Here is a 22,125-nt window from a genome sequence, read left to right as displayed (position 1 = left end):
ATTCTGGGTACTGCCTGTGTGGAGTTTGCAAGTTCTCCCTGTGTCGGTGTGGGTTTTCGCCGGGTGCTCCGATTTCCTCCCACATGCCAAAGACTTGCAGATTGATAGGTAAATTGGCCATTATGAATTGCTAGTTTAGGTAGGTGGTAGGGGAATATAGGGACAGATGGGGATGTGGTAAGGATATGGGATTAGTGTAGGATTAGTATAAATGGGTAGTTGATGGTCGGCACAGACTCAAAGGGCCTATTTCAGTGCTGTATCTCTAAATAATTAATAAACTTCTTTTCTTGCCTTTTTTTTCAACACTTTTATTTATTAGTTTTAAAAACATTAGAGGCAGGGGAGGAAAAGCTGTTTGACTGACAGTCAAGAATCATCTAATCAAACAATAGGAAGGAGAGTGAGGTGATAACGGGCATGTTGGGTGACCAATGGCATGAGTGTGGGGGCAGGGCAATAATAGGCAGAAGGTCATGTGATGAAGCCTCCAGGAAGACGGCCGAGAGTTGGGAACTCCCTCAATGGCCGGGCTCCTCTTTGCACCAAATTAAACCCTAACGAGATGGATTAGAAGTGTCGTGGGCTGGAGACTAAATATCCCTTCAGCTTCTGTTTTATCCATAAATGCAGGAAGGACGGAGGATATTTCCAGGTCCTTTACAGTTTGGTTTTATTGTGAGGTTTTGAAGCTGGGACTAATGGGTCAGAGGTAAGGAGCGTTAGCTGGGGGAAATCAGCCTCACAATGCACAATTCAGAGGGCAGCACGTTCTGGGGCAAATGGTCAGTCAACAATAACAGTAGCATTCTAAGGAAAGACTTGCATTTATATAGTGCCTTTCACAACCTCAGGACATTCCAAAGTGCTTTACAGCCAATAAGGTACCTTTGAAGTGTAGTCATTGTTGCAATGTAGTGAACGCAGCGGCCAATCTGTGCACAGTGAGATCCCACACACAGCAATGTGATGATGCCAAGATAATCTACTGAGTTTTAAGTGATGTTGATTGAAGGATAAATATTGGCCAGGGCGCTGGGGAGAACTCCCACACACTCTTCTTCGAAATAGGGGTCATGGGATCTTTTACGTTCACCAGAAATGGCAGACAGGACCTCGGTTTAATGTCTCATCTAAAAGATGGCACCTCTGACAGTGCAGCACTCCCTCAGTACTGCACCAGAGTGTCGGCCTGGATTTAAGTGGGACTTGAACCCACGACCTACTGACTCAGAGGCGAGAGTGCCACCCACTCAGTTCTGGTGTCCGTCAGTGGTGAGGGAGATAGGCAAAGAATCACTGTCGGGGTTTTGCACTGCACTATTTGCTGTTGGAGCCTGGTTTGCCATATTAACTGAATGGAAAATCACTGCGGAGAGAGGACAGTTCGTGCAGGCCAGTCGCAGGGATTTAATGCCTTCTGTGAGCTTGGTCTCGCACTGCACAAACATAGCCAGTGTTGGGGGCACAGCACTTCGGGATATCTTCCACTTGCATTAACTCCGAGGTCTTGTCAAGTTTGTTGTCCAGTAACCGAGGTCGCAGTTACAGTGAGGAGTTCGCAGGCTGTTCCGAAGCAATCAGCTGTTGTGTGGTGGTCGAATAAGGGCAGGCAACACTGTGACCTTACGATCAGAAAGCAGTGAGACACCCAAACTTAATTACTTCCCAACTCCCTGGTCTGAAGTGCGTCTCGAGCAAGGACAGGAGTCATCAGCGTCTCCCCGTGGGCAAAGAGCTTTCATGTGGTAACCGTATCTCGAGGCAATCTCAACGCAATTCCGCTGCACTAATTGAACAACTTCAGTCAGAAAGGGCCACCAGAGGAAATGAGAAGAAATGCTGTGAATTACAGGAGGCTTTTCAGCAGCAGAGTTGGGTTGTTTTATTAAGTGGTGCGGGGGTGAGAGAAACCATCTCATATACTCTCTCTCACACACATAAAACTACAGAGCTCACCTCTCAGGAAAGCTTGGGATTGTGATCGCTATTTGTGAACAGACTCTGGAAAATCAGAACACCATATAGATATATATATATTATATCTATCTATCTGTGTGTGTGTGTTTTCCTATCTTCAGACTGTTTGATGAGGACAGTGTAGAGGGAGCTTTACTCTGTATCTAACCCCAGTGCTGTACCTGTCCTGGGAGTGTTTGATGGGGACAGTGTAGAGGGAGCTTTACTCTGTATCTAACCCCAGTGCTGTACCTGTCCTGGGAGTGTTTGATGGGGACAGTGTAGAGGGAGCTTTACTCTGTATCTAACCCCGTGCTGTACCTGTCCTGGGAGTGTTTGATGGGGACAGTGTAGAGGGAGCTTTACTCTGTATCTAACCCCAGTGCTGTACCTGTCCTGGGAGTGTTTGATGGGGACAGTGTAGAGGGAGCTTTACTCTGTATCGAGGGAGTGTATACTTGCATCAAGTGCTGTCACACCTGACCAAGGAGTGCTTGATGTTGACACCTGGGTTTAGAATGGTGATGTCCAGCACTGATATCCATCAGAACTTTATGAGCACTAAGTAAAAAAATGGAAAAGAATGACTTGTATTTTCACAACCTCAGGATGTCTCAAAGCGTTTTACAGCCAATGCAGTGTTTTTTTTTTTGAAGTGTGGTCACTGTTGTAATGTAGTAAATGCAGCAGCCAGCTTGTGCACAGCAAGATCCCACAAACAGCAATGTGATAATGACCAGATAATGTATTTTGAGTGATGTTGGTTGAGGGGTAAACATTGAGCAGGGCACCAGGGAGAACCCCCCACTCTTCTTCAAAATAGTGCCATGGGATCTTTTACATCTACCCGAGGGCAGATGAGGTCTCGGTTTAACATCTCATCTAAAGGACGGCATCTTCGGCAATGCAGCACTCCCTCAGTACTCTCACCAGGGTTTTGTGCTCAAGTCTCAGGAGTGGGGACTTAAATACATGACTTTGGTGATTCAGAGAGCTTCCCACTGGCTGAGGCTCCGATACCCAAAGTATAGAGGGCCTTTGTAACGCAGCTCTCCCTCGTGGGTGGGGTGGAGTTTAGTTACCTGCAGCATGAGGCTGGTGTCAAAACTGTATGCACTGGGTCTCCCCTCCAATGTGGAAAAGGCCACATTCCCTCCAGTCAGCGGCGAGATGTCACTGAACTCGTCAGTGCAGAATGCCACCCGCTCTTCATCCCCTGCTCGCAGGAAGCTTCTGGTGGACGAGCCATAGGTCTTGTTGCATGAGGCACTGTAATACTGGTAGGGAGTCCAGGGGGTGTCCTCCCGTGTCCTCTTAAAGATGGCAAAACTCTCCGGCCTGCTGGTGTGAAACTTCAGTCGAATGTAGGTGATCTCGAACGACTTTCCTGAAGCAAGAGAGAAAGAAAATATATACATAACTCAATATTTCACTCAAAGAATTTAACAAGCAGTCTGGAATCGCAATGGCACGTGCCCATCTATTGGACGCCATAGCCTCCATTATGCCAGTGCACTGCCCATCTTACTCGATCGAGCTTGGGTGTTGACATCAGGAGGAAGTGGTGGAAGTATTTCCAATGCTGAGTATTCTACATTCACATCCTTGTTTTCAAATCCCTCCATGGCCTAGCCCCTCCCTATCTCTGTAACCTCCTCCAACCCCACAACCCTCCGAGATCTCTGTGCTCCTTCAATTCTGGCCTCTTGTAGATCCTTCATTTTCATTGCTCCACCATTGGTGGCTGTGTCTTCAGCAGCCGATGCTCTGGAATTCCTTCCCCAGACCTCTCTGACACTCTCTCTTCCTTAAAACCTACCTCCTTGACCAAGCTTTTGGTCACCTGTCCTAATATCTCCTCATCACATCGACCTCAGAAGATTCCAAAGCACATTTCAGCTAATGAACTACTTTTGAAGTGTCGTTGCTGTTGTAATGTAGGAAACACAGCAGCCAATTTGTGCACAGCAAGATCCCACAACCAGCAATGTGATAAATGACCAGCTAATTTGATTTTTTTGATGTTGGTTTGAGGGATAAATGTTGGCCCAGGACCCCGGGGAGAATCCCCTGCTCTTCAGAATAGTGCTGTGGGGGTCACTTACATCCACCGAGAGGCCAGACGGGTCCGCAGTTCAGCATCTTAAGAGAAAGACAGTACCTCCGACAGTGCAGCACTCGCTCAGCACCGCACTGAAGCGTCAGCCTGGATTTTACACAGAACGACAATCTTCTGATTCAGAGGCAAGAGTGCCACTAACTCAGCCATGACTGACATCTATTATAATCATTACCATAACTCAATACCTTTACCCTGCAGCTTAGAGAACACAAGCTTAATTACACAGCTCCTTCATCAATAATCCTTTCACTGTTAATCACACAGAAAAATTCTCATCGAGTGAGAAATGTGGCCAAATCAATGAAAATAACAGCACAGCAGCAATGAGAGAAAGCAACACTCAACAGTAATCTTAGAGAGAGTGGTGCAGTCTGCCAACTGGGGGTAAACATCCAGATGACCTGGGATCAATGTCCAGACGACTAGGGGTCAACATCCAGACGACCATGGATACAATTTAAAAGGTGTGGGTGCATTTTTTGGCTGTGCTTTACATTAAAATCTCAAAAGGGTCCAATTTGCTGATTGTGATTTGAACAAGTGACCTTTCCTCAGAGTGGTTCTGATACAGTCTGAGCAAACCTCCTACACAGTTTGTCTGTTCGAATGAAACTGGCACGAGTGAGTGTGAGGGATGGTGCAACTCTCAACTGTCTGCTAATCCATTCTGCATGTGGAATAAATGAGACTCTCCCAGAAGAGTTGGACGGTTTTATCTGTACTTTTCCTGAGTCTGTGATATTTCACAGCATTTAATACTTCCATCCCCCCCAAAAAAATGCAAAAATTAATTTAACAGTTTATTCTGAGATGGAATTAATTTGGAGTGAACAGTCACACCAGACTGCTCTCTAGCACCTCCTAGCTGCCAGAGTCAGAGCAACATCCACAGGTCCCGGCTCTTGGAAGCCTTATACAGGGAAAGGCTACAAAGACTTGAACCTGTTTTGAAAGTTGAGGTTTGCGGAGAAGGAAAAGACCAACAGGATTATCAGGAATCGCCTTATTCGGACATCCACGTGGAAAGGGTTCGGATAATTCAGTGAAGAGGACATTGACTTTGAGAAAGGTCTGGGAGACCCAACCCATTACAACTGGGACGAATTTGGGACTTTTAACGACAAAGGATTTCGCCATCAGAGAGTATGTGTAACGTGTCAGTGCGGTGTGAGGTTTTCAAGTATTTTAATAAGTAAAGAATATACCTTTCTTTGTAATTTGGGGTATCAGCTACTTACAAAGTACAATCTGCTAATAGGGATTTCTTTTAGTTTAGTTATAATAACAGTCCTAAAATGTGAAATCTTGTGATGTAATTATTTAAATTAGTCTGGGGTTCCCAGCTTGTGTTTTAATGTTAATGACCTCTGAGGTTGTAGCAGCTACCACAGGGAGCGGTTGAGGTGAATTGGATAGATGTATTTAAGGGGAGGCTGGATAAACATAAAGGAGGTGGAAATAGAAAGGTATGCTGATCGGGTGAGATGAAGAGGGGTGGGAGGAGGCTCGTGTGGAGCATAAACACCAGCACGGAGCAGTTGGGCCGAATGGCCTGTTTCGCTGTTGTACATTTTATGTAATTCTGTGTACGTTCCCATTTGCACCAATAGCCAGAATTCAATGATTATCGGAGGGGTGACGGAGGCAGAAGTGGAAGTGGCTGGTGATGGCCCTCCCACTCCCATTGTGATCATGCACAGGCTAACCAATTAGAAGCCGGCGGGCAGCCTCACCGACGAATCCGCAACCGGGGGCGGGAGCTAAGGCGGTAGCCGCACCGTCCCGTGACGCCGAAGGTGGTGTTGTTGGCATGCTTAAAGGGCTGCCCATACCGGATACCTGTAGGCAGATGACCATGCCACCTGGGCAATGCCACTTTAAGGGGGGGGGGGCGGTGATCCTTCCTGTTATTGCAGAAAGACCTCCCAGTCCTTCCCCCTTATTAGGCCATTCTCCATTGAGCCCCCTGCCAGGCAGACTAACTGCTCAAGGGACCCTCACCCCAACACAAATGTTTGCCCTTCTCCCTCTGTACTAATAAATCAAAAGACCTCAGTGAATGTTTGCCAAATGCAGCAGGCCTTGAAAAGCTGCTGAGTGTCCGATCCCCCTCCAAGTGGCCCTTGCGCAGCTCGTAAAATTCTGAAGGAGAGAGAAAATTGGTATCAACTGCCTCCTCGACTATCCTAATTGGGCTTTAATTGCTCATTTGCAGATGGCGAGCGGAGTCCCCAGTCGGCTTGCTGTCCGCCCTTGGTAAAGTGATGTTCCGGCGTCATGACGTCAGGGGCCCAACCCAACAACTCGCACTATTTTACATCCACCCTGCCATTTTGAACAAGTGAAATTCCAGCCAACATGTGGAGAGTGGGCAAAGGGGGGGGGGGGGTGGCAGATGCATATTGTAGTGTGCAAGGAGCTGGCAATAAGGAGATGGGGCAAGGACGTGTGAGGAAACACTGTCTGAGCCACTGCCCTTCCTGTGAAACCCCCTCCCACCTTTTCTGGGACAAGACTGTTCCATCAGAACCTTGATGTAGACAACAGCATTCCTGACTCTCAGCCCCAGAGGGACTACCCCGCCCACTGCAAGGCCGGCAGAAAAGGCTGAGGTTCTTTTCAAATTGGAACAGGAAGGAGATGACAGCTCGGGGTTGAAATTAAAAGCAGAAAAAGCTGAAGTGCCCAGTACCCTCCCCGATCCTCTCTGACCCACCTCCCACCACCATTCGCACACGCGTGCGCACACAGACACACACACTTGCCCGATTCCCTGCTTTCCTTTGCACTGAATTTGTTGCCCTTTCATCTCTCCCCTTAACCACCTTTATCTCCCAACGTGGGTTTTATGCTGCCCGCCAGGCTCCACTCATCCCTCAGTGTGCAATTCAGTCTCTCTCTCTCTCCCCCTCTCTTCCCCCAAAGTCCCACCATACACTGATCATCTCCTGCTAACGCACCACCTGATTGTCAATGTCACTGTGGCAAAATGAAGATTTGCATTTCGATAGAACCTTTCACTACCTCAGCACAACCCACTGCATTTATATAGCGCCTTTACTGTAGTAACAAGGTGCTTCACAGGAGTAATTATCAGAAAATATTCGACGTACCGAGCCACATAAGGAGTTATTACAACAGGCGAACAAATGCTTTTCTTTGGTAAAGAGGGAGGTTTTAAGCAGCATCTTGGGCGGAGGGGTTTAAAGGTTTAAGAAGGGAATTTCAGAGTTTGGGGCCCAGGCCGCTGAAGGCTGAAGGCAATCCTGGAGGGTTCGTAACCCCAGCAGCATCTAAATGCACCAGACTGCTGAATGTCACTATCCTGCCTGCAGGTTGTTTTCAGGGTCGTGGGAGATAACCAATGGTGGAGTGATTAAAATCGGGGATGCGCAAGAGACCGGAACTGGAGGATCACAGAGATCTCGGAGGGTTGTCGACCTGGAGGAGGTCACAGAGATAGAGAGGGGGGCAAGGCCATGGAGGGATTTGAAAAGAAGGAGGAAAATTTGAAAATTTAGCCGCTACCCCCTCTTCCGCCCTCAGCCCACTCTAGGATTCCGACTCCACCTTCCAACAAAACCTCTTCAATAGCATTCTCAAAAAAATCAGACTCTGACAAGAATAGGAATCACACTCACCACAAAATGAGTAATATTCCCAACCCTCCTCCACACTTCCATCAGTTACAACTTTCAACAGTTAGCATGTGGAGATTTCAAATTCCAAATTCCCAAATGCTAATGGGACCACCCAGAATATCTTTGTTCAGGATCAAAGTCACGAGAGTTTGTGCCTGTCAGGGGGCCACACCCTCGCCTCTGAGACAGGAAGTTAAGGGTTTAAGTCCCACTCCAGAGACTTGAATCAATAATCTAGGTTGACACTCGAAGTGCAGTACTGAGGGAATGCAGCACTGTCGGAGGGCCAGTACTGAGGGCATGTTGCACTGTCAGAGGGTCAATACTGAGGCAGTGCTGCACTGTCGGAGGGTCGGTACTGAGGGCATGCTGCACTGTCGGAGGTCCCGTACTGAGGGAGTGCTGCACTGTCGGAGGGTCAGTACTGAGGGAGCGCTGCACTGTCGGAGGGCTAGTACTGTGGGAGCACTGCACTGTCGGAGGGTCAGTACTGAGGGAGTGCTGCACTGTCAGAGGGTCAGTACTGAGGGAGCACTGCACTGTCAGAGGGTCAGTACTGAGGGAGCACTGTACTGTCAGAGGGTCAGTACTGAGGGAGCGCTGCAATGTCAGAGGGTCAGCACTGAGGGAGCACTGCACTGTCGGAGGGTCAGCACTGAGGGAGCACTGCACTGTCGGAGGGTCAGCACTGAGGGAGCACTGCACTGTCAGAGGGTCAGTACTGAGGGAGCACTGCACTGTCAGAGGGTCAGTACTGAGGGAGCACTGCACTGTCAGAGGGTCAGTACTGAGGGAGCGCTGCAATGTCAGAGGGTCAGTACTGAGGGAGCACTGCACTGTCGGAGGGTCAGCACTGAGGGAGCACTGCACTGTCGGAGGGTCAGCACTGAGGGAGCACTGCACTGTCGGAGGGTCAGTACTGAGGGAGCACTGCACTGTCAGAGGGTCAGCACTGTCGGAGATGCCATTTTTTTGAATGAGGCGTTAAACCGAGGCCCCGTCTATCTTCTTGGGTGAATGTTAAAGATCCCACGGCACTATTTTGAAGAGTAGGGGAGTTCTCCCCGAGTGTCCTGGCCAATGTTTATCCCTCAATCAACATCACTAAAAAACAGATGATCGGGTCATTACCACGTTGCTGTTTGTGGGATCTTGCTGTGCGCAAATGGGCTGCCGCATTTCCTACATTACAATAGTGACTACACTTCAAAAGGTATTTCATTGACTGTAAAGTGCTTTGGGATGTCCTGAGGACGTGAAAGGCACTAGATAAATGTACGTCCTTTCCCTAAACAAGATGCCTTGGTGTAGGAAGACTTAAATGCATTGGAATTTCTGGACCCGGGAGTAAATCAAGGAGGAAGCCAGTCCGTTCAGCCCAGCCAGCTCTTCCCTCTCGTATAGTCGCAGGTGGGTTGCCAACTTTGGTTCCAAGTATTCCTGGAGGTTTCATTACACGACTGCCTGCCTTCAACTGCTCCACCCCCATTCTCCCACCACTGGTCGCCCGACAAAGCACGCCATTTATTTTGAGGTCCCAGTGATTTTTCTTCCCGAGTTTTTTTTTGTTGCTCACTGCAGATCCTGGAGTTGAATCCCCAATTCCTGGAGACTCCAGGGCAATCCTAGAGAGTTGGTAACCCCAGCAGCAGCTAAATACACCAGACTGCTGAACGTCACGATCCTGCCTGCAGGTTGTTTTCAGGGCCGTGGGAGATAAATAAGAACATGTGTGAACAGATTTCGGAAAGAGAAAGGTGCAGAGACTGAGTGCGAGAAAGAGAAACAGACAAGTAAATGGAGAGATCGACGCTACAATGCAAAAGTGAGAAACTGAGCTGAGAAAACAGGAAATAACAGACAATAGCACAGAAGCATTTAGAAGGAGAGATTCAAAAAAGGAGAGAGAGAGAGAGACAGGAGCAGGATCAGAGATAATCTCGTTTTTAACTGAGCAGTGTTGCAGAATGTCGACTGATTATATTTACTGAAGAGATCACAGAATTAAAACGAACAAGAAACTTGCATTTATATAGCGCCTTTTCTTACCTCAGGACATCCCAAAGCGCTTTACAGCCAATGAAGTACTTTTTCCAAGTGCAGTCACTGTTGTACTGTAGGAAATGCGGCAGCCAATTGGTGCACAGCAAGATCCCAGTGACGGCAACAAGGTAATTGACCAGATAATCATTTCTTGTGATGCTGGTTGAGGATTAAGTATTGGCCAGGACGCCGAGGTTCACGCCCCTGCTCTTATTTGAAATTGTGACCGCAGGATCGATTGCGTCCACCTGAGGGAGCAGTCGGCACCTCCGGCAGTGCAGCACTCCCTCAGCACTGCACTGGGAGTTTCAGTCCAGAATCTTGTGCTCAAGCCTCGGGAATGGGGTCACGAATGCACCGACTCAGAGGCCAGAGTGCTGCTCGCTGAGCCACAGCTGGCTAGAATCTTCCATTGGGTGGAATTCCTGATGTTTCAGTGAGCACTGTCAAGACCTATTGGTTCTTAAAAAGGTGTAATTCAAGAGTTTCTGGCTCCAATGCACTGACCCCAGTAAATCTAACCTCACTCTAAGGTTTCTTCCAGCACCACTACTGGTGCCTCACCAAAATGTGTTTCTTATTTTGCTTTAAACACACAAATCCAGTACAAACACTGACCTCTTCCTGACATGTCTCGCAAAAAAAGAAAAAAAAATCCCACAAGATTCGGACAGTCTCCTCACCATTATGTCACAAGTCCTTTCACTGAGGAGTCTCAGTGTTAGGAAACAGTGGCTCCAGATCGGACGATTGCGGTACATTTATAAAGGGAGATTTAATAGAGCTGTTCAAAACCATGAGGAATTTTGACAAAATAAATAAGGAGAATCTGGTCGATAACCAGAGCACACACAGATTTAAGATAATTGACGAAATAATCAGTTGCTGTGATCTGGAAATCGCAAGCTGAAAGTGCAGTGTAGCAGATTCAATAATAACTTTTGAGAAAGGAATTGGATAAATTACTTTGAAAGAAAAAAATTACAGGGCAACGGTGAAAGAGCCGGCAAGAGTGAGACTAATTGGATAGCTCTTTCAAAGGGCCAGCACAGGCACAATGGGCCGAATGGTGTCCTTCTGTGCTATATGTTACTGTGACAGTGATCGAAACATTGCAATGCTCTTCACATATAATGACTTATCCTGAACAGCAGTGTAATGTAGGAAAACACAATGATCAGCTGGTGCACAGCAAGATCCCACAATGAGGTGAATGGCCAGTTAATCTTTTTTTTTTGTTGTTGCTGTGGTTGTTTGAACGAGGAATGTTGGTCAAGATCCTGGGAGCTATTCCTGCTCTCCGTCACGGTGCCTTGCAGGAATTAGCAGACCAGGCAGATGTAGATCCCCATCTCTGTGACCTCCTCCAGCCCTACACCCTCCGAGATCTCTGCACTCCTTCAATTCTGGCCTCTAGAGCATCGCCGATTTGCATTGTTCCACATTGGCGGCCGTGCCTTCGGCTGCCGAGACCGTAAGCTCTGGAATTCCCTCCCTAAACATCTCCGCCTCTCTCTCCTTCTTTAAGACATTCTTTAAAAGCTATTTCTCTGACCAAGCATATGGTCACCTGTCCTAATATCTCCTTATGTGGCTCAATGTCAAATTTTGTTTGCTAACGGGCCTGTGAAGCATTGAGAAGTTTTATTATGTTAAAGGCGATATGTAAATTCAAGTTATTGTGGACGTTGGGATGAGTTTGATTTGAAAGGCAGCACCTGCGGCAATGCAGCACTCCCTCAGTGCAGCACTGGGCATGTCAGCCTTGTCTACGATGTGCTCAACCTCTGCAATGGGGCTGAACCCATAACTTTCCCACTCAGAGATAAGAGTGTCACCAACTGAGCTACACTGGAGCCCCAAGACTGTCTGTCACTCCCCCCTGTGAACCGCAGGCAGGTTAGCTCAACAGGTGGTCAACTCACTTTTCTGTGGGGGGGAGGAAAGGAAGGGGAGGGGGAGGGGAGAAGAGGAGGGCAAAAAAAAATCACATCTCCTTCCTCAGGCACACTAAGAATTCTGAAAAGAGTCATTAGGGATTAACACAGAAAGGAGGAGGCCATTCAGCCCCTTAAGCCTGTTCCATCCTTCGATTAAGATCATGGCCGATCTGTCCGTTAACTCCATCCACCCCTTTTAGTTCCAAATCTGTTAACCCTTACCCAACAGAAAATCTATCAATCTCAGGTCTGAAATTTTCAAGTGACCTCCAGCCTCAACAGTTTTTTTTGGGGGGGGTGGGGGGTGGCTGGTGTGCAAGGGGTTGGGGGAGAGAGTTCCAGATTCCCACTCCCCTTTGTGTGAAGAAGTGCTTCCTGACATCACCCCTGAAGGACCTGGCTCGAATTTTAACGTTCTGGACTCCCCCCACCGGGCGAAATAGTTTCTCAACCGACCCTCTCACATCCTTTATAATCATTTTAAACACTGCAATTACATCACTCTTTAATCTTCTACAGTCGAGCCTTGTCTATGAAAACTGGTTTTGTAATTTAACCCTTTTTGCCCCAGTATTTTTCTGGAGAATCTGCGCTGACCCCACTCCACCCCATCAAAGCAGCCTGGACTCTCTATCCAGCACCCTGTCATTCCAGAACCCCAACATCCATCCCCTCCTGCCCCCCTGGAAAACCGTGCGTAACAGAGGCTACAAGAAAGACAACCTCCCGTAAGATAAAGTCAAAAGGACAGAATTGACCATTCAGCCCATTTAGATAACCCCTCTACTATTCCAAATCATGCAAACAAGCCATCAACTGCACCGTGAAGCCCATTAGCATCTTAAATTTAACTGGGAAATTGTTTCAAAACAGTCAGCACCCTCTGAGTAACAGAAATACTTTATGTGAGCTGATTCAAGTTTAGGTTTCATCCATTTAAATTCAATTTATCCCGTTTTACAGGACTCACTGACTTTAATATCCTTCCTATTTAATTTAGATCAAATTATTGATAAACTCACTGTTTAACATCCCACTGACACTCCCTGTCTGCCAACACCCTAACGCCACTGACCACCCCACCCGACACCCCTCCTTCAACAGCAATCCCACCAAACCCCACCCCCGCCTCACAACACCCACTCTATGGGGATGGGACAGCTCGATGATCCGGGTAGATTCCTGCATTGGACACTGCAGACCAGCAGTGCATTTCAGGAATTTTTCCAGTTCTTTCTCAGTTTTTGAAGTTTGCCGTTTTTATTTCGCTCCGGTCTCTGCTGTTAGGAGATACTTTCGAATGCAGTCAGAGTTACAGAGTGTCCTGTACCCGTCCTTCTGATGTTCAGCTTGTGTTCTTTTGGCAGGACGTTAACAAGACCAGTCTTACTGACTCATCAAGTGACACAAACATCAACCTTGAAAGACAAACAGCGGACAAGAGTAAGGAGACCCCTCCGAAACTCCCCTCCCCTCAACTCAGCCCCCACCAAAACCCAGCCGCTCCCCACAAAAACTCCCCCCCCCTGCAGGAACTCACTCGCCCCTGGGAAATCCTCCCCCAATGAAGCTCTCCTACCACCACCCCATCCCCTGCCAGAAACTCAAAATTCATCCCTCTACCTACACTGCCCTCTCTTTCAAAACTCCCCTCACCCCAAAACATCCTCTTCACCCCAAAATCCACCCCCCCCCCCTCCTCCTCATAAATCAAAGTGGGAGAGGTTTATGGAGGGAATTCCTGAACTTAGAGTCCAGGCAGCTGAAGACCCGGCCACCAATAGCGGAGCAATTAAAATCAGGGAAGTGCAAGAGGCTAGAATTGGAGGAGTGCAGAGATCTCAGAGGGTTGGAGGGCTAGAGGAGGTTACAGAGAGGGAGGGGCATGAGACATCAAACTCGAGGCTTCTCAACTCATTCAGTATTTTTATGTCTTTTTTTTAAAAACACATCAGAGACAAAACGCTCAGGTTTTCTGCATTTTTAATGATGTAATTAGAAATATAGAGAAAAATCTGAGACAATGGTTAGACCATGGCTGGTCTTAACTAAACCAATAATGAGTAACAGCCCCCTGGGTAATCTGCTGCTGTTTGACTGTTGTATGATTGGAATTTTCTCATTTGCAAATGTAAATTGTCACGACAGCGAATGACGTGGGAGAGATAGAATGCTTGAGGCCTAGTTATGTTCTCATTAAAGTTAAACTTGATTAAAAAGCCCACATGGTTATTAATGTGTGTGGAACATCCCAGATCTGGGGAGCTGCAAAGTGTTCTGTCTTCATCTCCCGCAACAGGAAGTCCAATCTAAACTTCCTCTGGATTAGGAACATCTGTGGATACTTGGAGTGTGTTTGGTCTGGGAATGATCTGACCCAAATCGCCCAGTCGAGAGAGAGCAAGAGAGACACACAGAAAGAAACACAGAACGAGAGAGAGAACGAGAGAGAGAGAAAGACACACACACACAGAGACACAGAGGGAGATACACAGTGTTTGTCGATTCCTGAGTTAACAAGGGCAGATGTAGAGGGGAGACCCAAACTACGTGCCATATATATAAGACAGTCACCAATAAATGTCCAGACTGGCCAAGAGAGTGTGGGAAAATGGCGCACTGACACAGAACACAAAAGTCCGAGTGTATCAAGCCTTGTGTCCTCAGTACCTTGCTCTATGGCAGCGAGGCCTGGACAACACATGTCAGCCAAGAGCGATGTCTCAATTCATTCCACCTTTGCTGCCTCCGGAGAATCCTTGGCATCAGGTGGCAGGACCCTATCTCCAACACAGAAGTCCTTGAGGCGGCCAACATCCCCAGCTTATACACACTACTGAGCCAGCGGCGCTTGAGATGGCTTGGCCATGTGAGCCGCATGGAAGATGGCAGGATCCCCAAGGACACACTGTACAGCAAGCTCGTCACTGGTATCAGACCCACCGGCCGTCCATGTCTCCGCTTTAAAGACGTCTGCAAACGCGACATGAAGTCCTGTGACATTGATCACAAGTCGTGGGAGTCAGTTGCCAGCGATCGCCAGAGCTGGCGGGCAGCCATAAAGGCGGGGCTAAAGTGTGGCGAGATGAAGAGACTTAGCAGTTGGCAGGAAAAGAGACAGAAGCGCAAGGGGAGAGCCAACTGTGCAACAGCCCCGACAACCAATTTTATCTGCAGCACCTGTGGAAGAGCCTGTCACTCTAGAATTGGCCTTTATAGTCACTCCAGGCGCTGCTGCACACACCACTGACCACCTCCAGGCGCTTACCCATTGTCTCTCGAGACAGGGAGGCCAAAGAAGAAGAAGAAATAAATCCAATTGAGAAATTTCTTTACCCAGAGTGGTCAGAAATGTGGAACCACAGGAAGTGGTTGAGACAAATAGCTTAGATGCTTTCAAAAGGAAACTAGATGAGTACATGAGAAAAAAGGGGATAGAAAGATATGCTGAAAGGCTGTGGTGAGAGGGAATGAGAGAAGCATAAACACCATCACAGACTAGTAGGGCCGAATGGCCTCTTTCTGTGCTGTATATTCTATTTCATTGTATTGGAAAAGTCTCCCCATCACAGAGATACAGTGATAAACACCAGGGGAAAAAAAAAAAACTTACATGTAACAAGAACTTGCTTTTATATATAGCGCCTTTAATGTAGTAAAACATCTCAAGGTGCTTCACAGGAGCATTATCAGACACAATTTGAGCGATGGAATTTGGCGGGTGACTTTACGCACCTCGTCCGATTTTAACCTGCTCTTCTGAGCAGGCAAGAGAGGGGCCACCTGTAGCGAGCGGGGTCCTGTTCTGAATAATGCTAATGTGGATCTGATGATGTCATTCCTGATCCCAAAGGCATTCCAGTCTTCTTGCACCAGGATGCAGAAAGTTGGGAGAAGATTGGGAGGCTGCCTGTACAGGACATCCTTGGGGGTCCATGGATAAGAGCAGATGTGTCCCACAAGGAGCATTTAGCCCTCCTTGCCTACCCCTCAGACACCTCCTAGTCCCACGATTGTGCAGGAAGCAAATAGCTCCCGCTGGTCCTGTTTATTGTTAAATCTGTCGCAATAATTTATTATTTTCAGGGAGAGAGAAATCTGGACTGACGTAGGCGTTTGTTTTAGAGTCAGTCTGGACAATAAATTTTGTTGATTTAAACACTGACCTCTCATTGGCCGTGCAAGGTTTGGGTTTCAAGCCTCTTGGAATCCAGGAAGGGCTTTGAAAACACTCGGGTTTCCATTTATTTAGGCGTTTGTGTGGCAGTGATGCACAGAGGCTGCTCCAAAGCGGGAGCTGGATTCCTTGACTGCATTTAAAGGTGAACTCCAAGTGCAGTTTTGAAGGAATGGTGCATCTCAATGTTAAGTTAAAACAGTCACCGTGTTTTAGAAGTTAGCCACTGGGTGCAAAGTGCTTTTGGACGTTTTGGAGATTTGATAAGGCTGTGCGTAACCCTCTAAACTTTAGCTCGTCTAGCTCTGCTGCCTGCATTCTAACTTGTGCCAAGTCCTGTTCACCCTTCAGCCTCTGTGCTCACTGACCTACATCGGCTCCCAGTTCGGCAATGCCTCAAGATTAAAATTTTCATCCTTGCTTTCAAATCTCTCCATGGCCTTGCCCCCTCCCTAACTCTGTAACCTGCTCCAGCCCTACAACCCTCCATGATCTCTGCATTCCTAATTCTGGCCTCTTGTGCATCCCCAATTTTCTCCACTTCACTAATGGCAGCCGTGCCTTCAGCTATCTAGACCACGAGCTGTGGAATTCCCTCCCTAAACCTCTCCAGCTTTCTCTCCACCTCTTAAGGATGCTCCTTAAAACCGACTTCTTTGACCAAGCTTTCAGTCACCTGTCCTACTACCTCCTTACAAAAGCAGAATACTGCAGACGCTGGAAATCTGAAATAAAATCTGAAAACACTGGAAATACTCAGCTGGTCTGGCAGCATCTGTGGAGAGAGAAACACAGTTAACTTTTCAGGTTTTTGACCTTTCATGAGAATTTTCTGTTTCTGATATCTCCTTATGTTGTTTGGGGTCACATTTTCTTTGATCAAGTGCCTGCAAAACACCTTAGGAAATTTTACTATGTTAAAAGGCGCTATATAAATGCAGATTGTCATTGGGAGGACTTCAATGGCCGGGGAGGGTTAAAATCACCCCCCCCCCCCCAACCTCCTGAATCCTCTGCAGGCACAGTGGACCCAATGTGTTCCATCTCTACTGCATCACTCTGATCATCAACTCAATGGTCTATTGATCCTTCAGTAATCCAACTCACCTTTTGCAGACAGTAGTGATGGAGAATGGTACAGTTTCAATGGGGTGCTGGGCATATCTTGTCCTGGTCATCTCCTGGGATCTTTAGCTTTAGTTCTGGCCTCAGACACTGATACGCCACCATCCCCATGAGCAAATCCCCACATTTACATCCTTCAAAACTCAACAGAACTGTAGGGTAGGGGGAGACTTAATGAATAGTAGAGCATTAAAAAGGAGACAGGAGAGAGCAAAAAGCATCACTCTCTCTTTCCCGCTCACCCGAATTAAAGAAAGAGCTGCATTTATGTGGCACCTATCAGGATGACCCAAAGCATTTTACAGCCAATAAAGTACATGGCAACCAATTTGTACACTGCAAGATCCCACAAATAGGAGTGTTCCAATTTATTTTTTTTTAATTTGTTCATGGGATTAGATGTCACTGGCAAGGCCCATCCTCATTGAAGGTGACCGTGAGCTGCTTTCTTGAACCACAGCAGTCCGTGTGATGAAGGTACTCGCACATTAACAGGTAATCTTTTTAGGTATTGGTTGAGATAAATATTGGCCAGGACACTGGGAAAGAACACTACTGTTCTTCTTTGAAGAAGTGGTGTGGATCTTTCAGGTCCGCCTGACAGAACAAACTGAGCCTTGGTTCAACGTCTCATCAGTAAGACTTCAGCAGTGTCCAGCAGTCCAGCATTGAGCATGGCGACCCGACCCGAACCGAACCCGAAGACATGCATCGGGTTCGGGTCAGGTCGCTCTTCCGGGTCTGACAGTCCGGCTCGGGTCGGGTCAGTCCGGGTCGGACACACTCTATCACCACCTCCGGTATGTGGCTCCAATCTTAATGTACTTTTTAAAACAATCTGTCAAGTCCAGTTACAGTTTTTGTTGCTTATCTGCACAAGCTTAAGAAGTGAAAGACGGAAGCTAGATTAACTGTATATTCCAGTGGTCAGGTCGGGTATGGTAAAAAATGAAAGGACTCGGTCTGGGCTTCGTTTGCCTTTAGTGCAGCATTCCATCTATACTGTACTGGGTGCATCTGTCTGGATTTCGTGCTGAAGTCTCTGGAGTGGGACTTGAACCCACAAACTGACTCAGAGGTGAGAGTTCAACCCACTGAGCCACAGGTACTTTTCTTTTAAGTTACAAAATATTGGCACACTCAGTTGAGGAAATCTGTAGTGGAGGACAGAAGGGACTCCTCGTCAAATTTGATTCTGTGATTAACACGCACAGAAATAAACCATGTTCAGACATGGAGGATGTCCTGAGCAGTCCCAGATCCAAAGACTAAACAACATATTAGCTCAGAAGAGCAAGCCCTTGTGTGTTTCCTCGACTGGGCTTCAAGCCAAGTGAGTATTTATACTTCCCAACAAAAACAATCGCCAAATAAAATGCAGCGACATTATCCCAAACCAACACGTCTATAAAATTAGAAGACGGTGACTTTTCAGTTCGGTGGCTGAGCACACGAATGCAAAGACTGATTTGCACAGGAGCCTAATCGGTCACACTGGTGGTGTCTTCATTCCCAACAGAGTCATGGCATTGTGAAGTGGATCAACTCAGTCCTCCAACACAGAATATTCACTGCTGATTAATCAAACAGATTACATTCATACAGATCAAGTTAAATACAGACAAAGAAAGAGAGAGACCATCTCCCAATAACCTACAACTGAACAAGCAGGAAGAACACTGGAGCACACCACTCCCTCAGTACTGCTCCCTCTTGATTTTTTTTGTGCTCAAGTCCTGGAGTGGGGCTTGACCCCACAACCTTCTGACACAAGAGGTGAGAGTGCTACACACTAAAAGCACTTCATGGGGTATCCCAAATTTGGGGCTTGGAAATTTGGAGAAAACTAAATTGGGAGAGATTCCAAACTCAACAACGGGCTCCTTATCCAGATGGGAAGTAATGCACTCAAAGTTAACACCCAGGGTCTGACTGCCCACCAATTGGCACCATGAGGGTTCAGTTGATCGCACTCTCACCTCTGAATGCAGCGGTGCTGTCTTTCGGATGAGATGTTAAGCTGAGGCCCCATCTGCTCACTCAGGTGGATGTAAAAGATCTGATGACAAGCCGGGGAGTTCTCCCCAGTGTCCTGGCCAATATTTATCTCCCAATTACCATCAGTAAAACAGATTATCTGCCCATTATCACATTTCTTTTTGTGGGAGCTTGCTGTGCACCACGTGGCTACAAGAAACCCCGCCCCTTAATTTACAGACTGAAGGTTAATAGGTTCGGGAGCAATGAAACCCAGAGTTTAATTTGCATACTCCGCTCTGATAGGTCAGATTGTTGAGTGACGAGTCCGGGTGTTCCGCAGGGGTCCCAGCGCCTGCCAAATAAGTTTTAAAATGTATTAACTTTTGTAGTTGAGTTTGGGGATTGTCACAAACTGGATTCTCGATCTGTAGGCATTAAAAACACAAAAAAAACCATCCAACCAAATAATAATTCCCAAAGTGTCTTTTTATTATTGTTCCACTTCATTTCACCTTTTTAGGAAGTGATGGAACTAACAGGATGCCCTTTAAAACCTCACTTGCAAACAAATCCAGTGACTTGAGAAAGGCAGATACTATATCACATCTGTGTGGCCATCCCCGCAGACTCCCGCTGACAAAACTCCTGTTTCATGTTTAACACGAACCAACCCAGCAGAGGAATCAATCCACAAACTGCTTTTCAACCTGTTTTAGGACCTCAACGTTATTTCAGAAAAACTCGCTTTAACTTCCAACCCGCTCAGAAAGAACATTTCATGTAAAAAAAAATCCATCAGATTCTCCCGATCTCCCCGAACCGACACAAAGTGAATCCCTCCCTGCTGCTCTTATTAATTAATAAAGCGCAGAAACTGGGTTAAAATGTATCCCACTCATTGCTGCAAGTTTAACAAGTGGCTCAGTGACTGTAACAAGTTTCACAAGTGACCCAATGCAAATGTAACAAGTTACCCAGGATTGTAACAAATTACCCACTGGTTCCAAAGTGTACAATTTAGACAGGGATTGTAACAGGTTTCTGCTGCACATCAATGAAGATGAAGCTGTCTGAGTTTCGGTGACACTCAGAGACTGAGTGCCGGTGTTGTCACTCACCCAGATGCAGAGTCAGGTTGACAGAATTGGGGAACTGAACCTCATGCAGCATGGATGGGCTCTGCCACCAGCTGGGCTCCTCCTCGCTGTGGAAGTCATTCAGGAAGCTGGCATTGTGACTCCTCTGGGAATCCTGGGCATCGCACACATGGCAGGACTTGGTGACTCCGGTCACCCCGGTCTGCAGGCAGAATTCCTCGGCGACGGGAGAGCCGCACACACGGCTGGCCAGCACCGTCCTGCCGAATGCAGCATTGCAGAATTCAGGCAGACACCTCTGTGCCCTTCCTGACTGCGGCTCGTAGCAGGAATCCATCCCGGCCTGGCCATTCCAAAGGTGCAAAGACAGCGCAGCGAGAAACGCCAGCAGCTGCGCCATAACAACGCTGCAAATCCCCTCTCCCTTCCAGGAATTACTAGTGAGACTCTCAATCCCACATCAGCTTCATTACATGACGCCAGGAAAGTTTTTTGGGGGCGAAAAGTTAAGCTTGTGACATATTCCTGCCACCCGCCCTCTGGTGGAAAGATTCCTGAACGCGGTTTGCAAGGAAGAAAGACATGCATTTATATAGCGCCTTGCGCGACCACTGGACGTCTCAAATTGCTTTTCGGCCAGTGAAGTACTTTTTTTGAAGTGTGGTAATGTAGGACACACAGCAGCCAATTTGTGCACAGCAAGATCCCAGAAACAGCAATGTGATAATGACCAGATCATTTGTTTCTGTGATGTTGGTTGAGGGGTAAATATTGACCAGGACACCAGGGTGAACCCCCCTGCCCAATAGTGGCCGTGGGATCTTTCACATCAACCTGAGAATGCAGAGGGGGCCTCAGTTTAACATCTCATCTGAAAGAAGGCACTCCCTCAGTACTGCGCTGGAGTGTCCACCTTGATTTTTGTGCTGAAGTAAGCGCATCTTAAGGTTGAGGGAGAATTGAATAGATTGTCAGTTGCTTGTAAATCCCACATCCCTGGCCATTGGGGCGGAGGTCGGGTTATCAAAGACAGAAAAGAACTAAGAAACTGACTGGAATTTTTTTATGTGTTATTCAGAAAACAGGAGGTGAGTAAAGTGTCCATTCATGTTGATCCTGTCCATTGTAAGATGCAACTTAGTGCTCCCCTGACCCAATCAGTGGGGGGGGGGGGGGGGGGGTGAGGGGGCAAGGGAATGGGGAAAGCAGAAAAAAGTAAAGAAACCTATGGTCAGTTCAGGTGAACTAGTGCAAAATATAAAAACAGATAGCAAAAGCTTGTATAAGTATATAAAAGGGAAGAGAGTAGCTAAAGTGAATGTTCGTCCCTTGGAGGATGAGACTAGGGAGTTAATAGAGGGGAACACAGAAATAGCGGAGACACTAAATCAGTATTTTGCCTCAGTTTTCATGGTGGAGGACACTAGTACCATCCCAATAGTAACAGGAAATGCAGAGGTTATAGAAAGGGAGGAACTTAGAAAAATCATCATCACAAGGGAAAAAGTACTGAGCATACTATTGGGATTGAAGGCAGACAAGTCCCCAGAGCCTGATGGCCTACATCCTAGGGTCTTAAAGGAAGTGGCATCCATTGGTTAAATAGAAACAGAAAATAGGAGCAGCAGTAGGCCATTCGGCCCTCCGAGCCTGCTCCGCCATACATTATGATCATGGCTGATCATCCAACTCAGTAGCCTGTTCCCACTTTCGCCCCGTACCCTTTGATCCCTTTAGACCCAAAATCTATATCTAACTCCTTCTTGAAAACATACAATGTTTTGGCCTCAACTGCTTTCTGTGGTAGCGAATTCCACAGGCTCACCACACTCTGGGTGAAGAAATTTCTCCTCATCTTAGTCCTGAAAGGTTTACCCCGTATCCTTAGACTATGACCCCTGGTTCTGGACCCTCGCTCCATCGGGAACATCCTTCCTGCATCTACCCTGTCAAGTCCTGTTAGAATTTTATAGGTTTCTATGAGATTCCCCCCTCACTCTTCTGAACTCCAGCGAATATAATCCTAACCGACTCAATCTGT

General features: G+C 47.2%; 1 protein-coding gene across 1 annotated transcript in view; it reads right to left on the bottom strand.

Annotated features, from left to right (window-relative positions):
• Nucleotides 1–20,573, bottom strand: part of LOC137347600 (laminin subunit gamma-3-like) — a 77,406-nt gene extending 56,833 nt beyond the window's left edge. Inside the window, exons 1-2 of the mRNA XM_068012144.1 lie at nucleotides 20,106–20,573; nucleotides 3,042–3,346 (exon numbers count right to left, since the gene is read on the bottom strand). Of these exons, the coding sequence (XP_067868245.1) occupies nucleotides 3,042–3,346; nucleotides 20,106–20,484 (684 nt within the window). The 5' untranslated portion in view covers nucleotides 20,485–20,573. The remainder of the gene's footprint in view (nucleotides 1–3,041; nucleotides 3,347–20,105) is intronic.
• Nucleotides 20,574–22,125: the final 1,552 nt, after the last annotated feature.

Source organism: Heterodontus francisci, chromosome 32 (assembly GCF_036365525.1).
Source record: "Heterodontus francisci isolate sHetFra1 chromosome 32, sHetFra1.hap1, whole genome shotgun sequence".
Taxonomy (NCBI): domain Eukaryota; kingdom Metazoa; phylum Chordata; class Chondrichthyes; order Heterodontiformes; family Heterodontidae; genus Heterodontus; species Heterodontus francisci.
The sequence above is the reverse complement of the archived record's forward strand: the minus strand, read 5'-3'. Positions and strand labels throughout refer to the sequence as shown.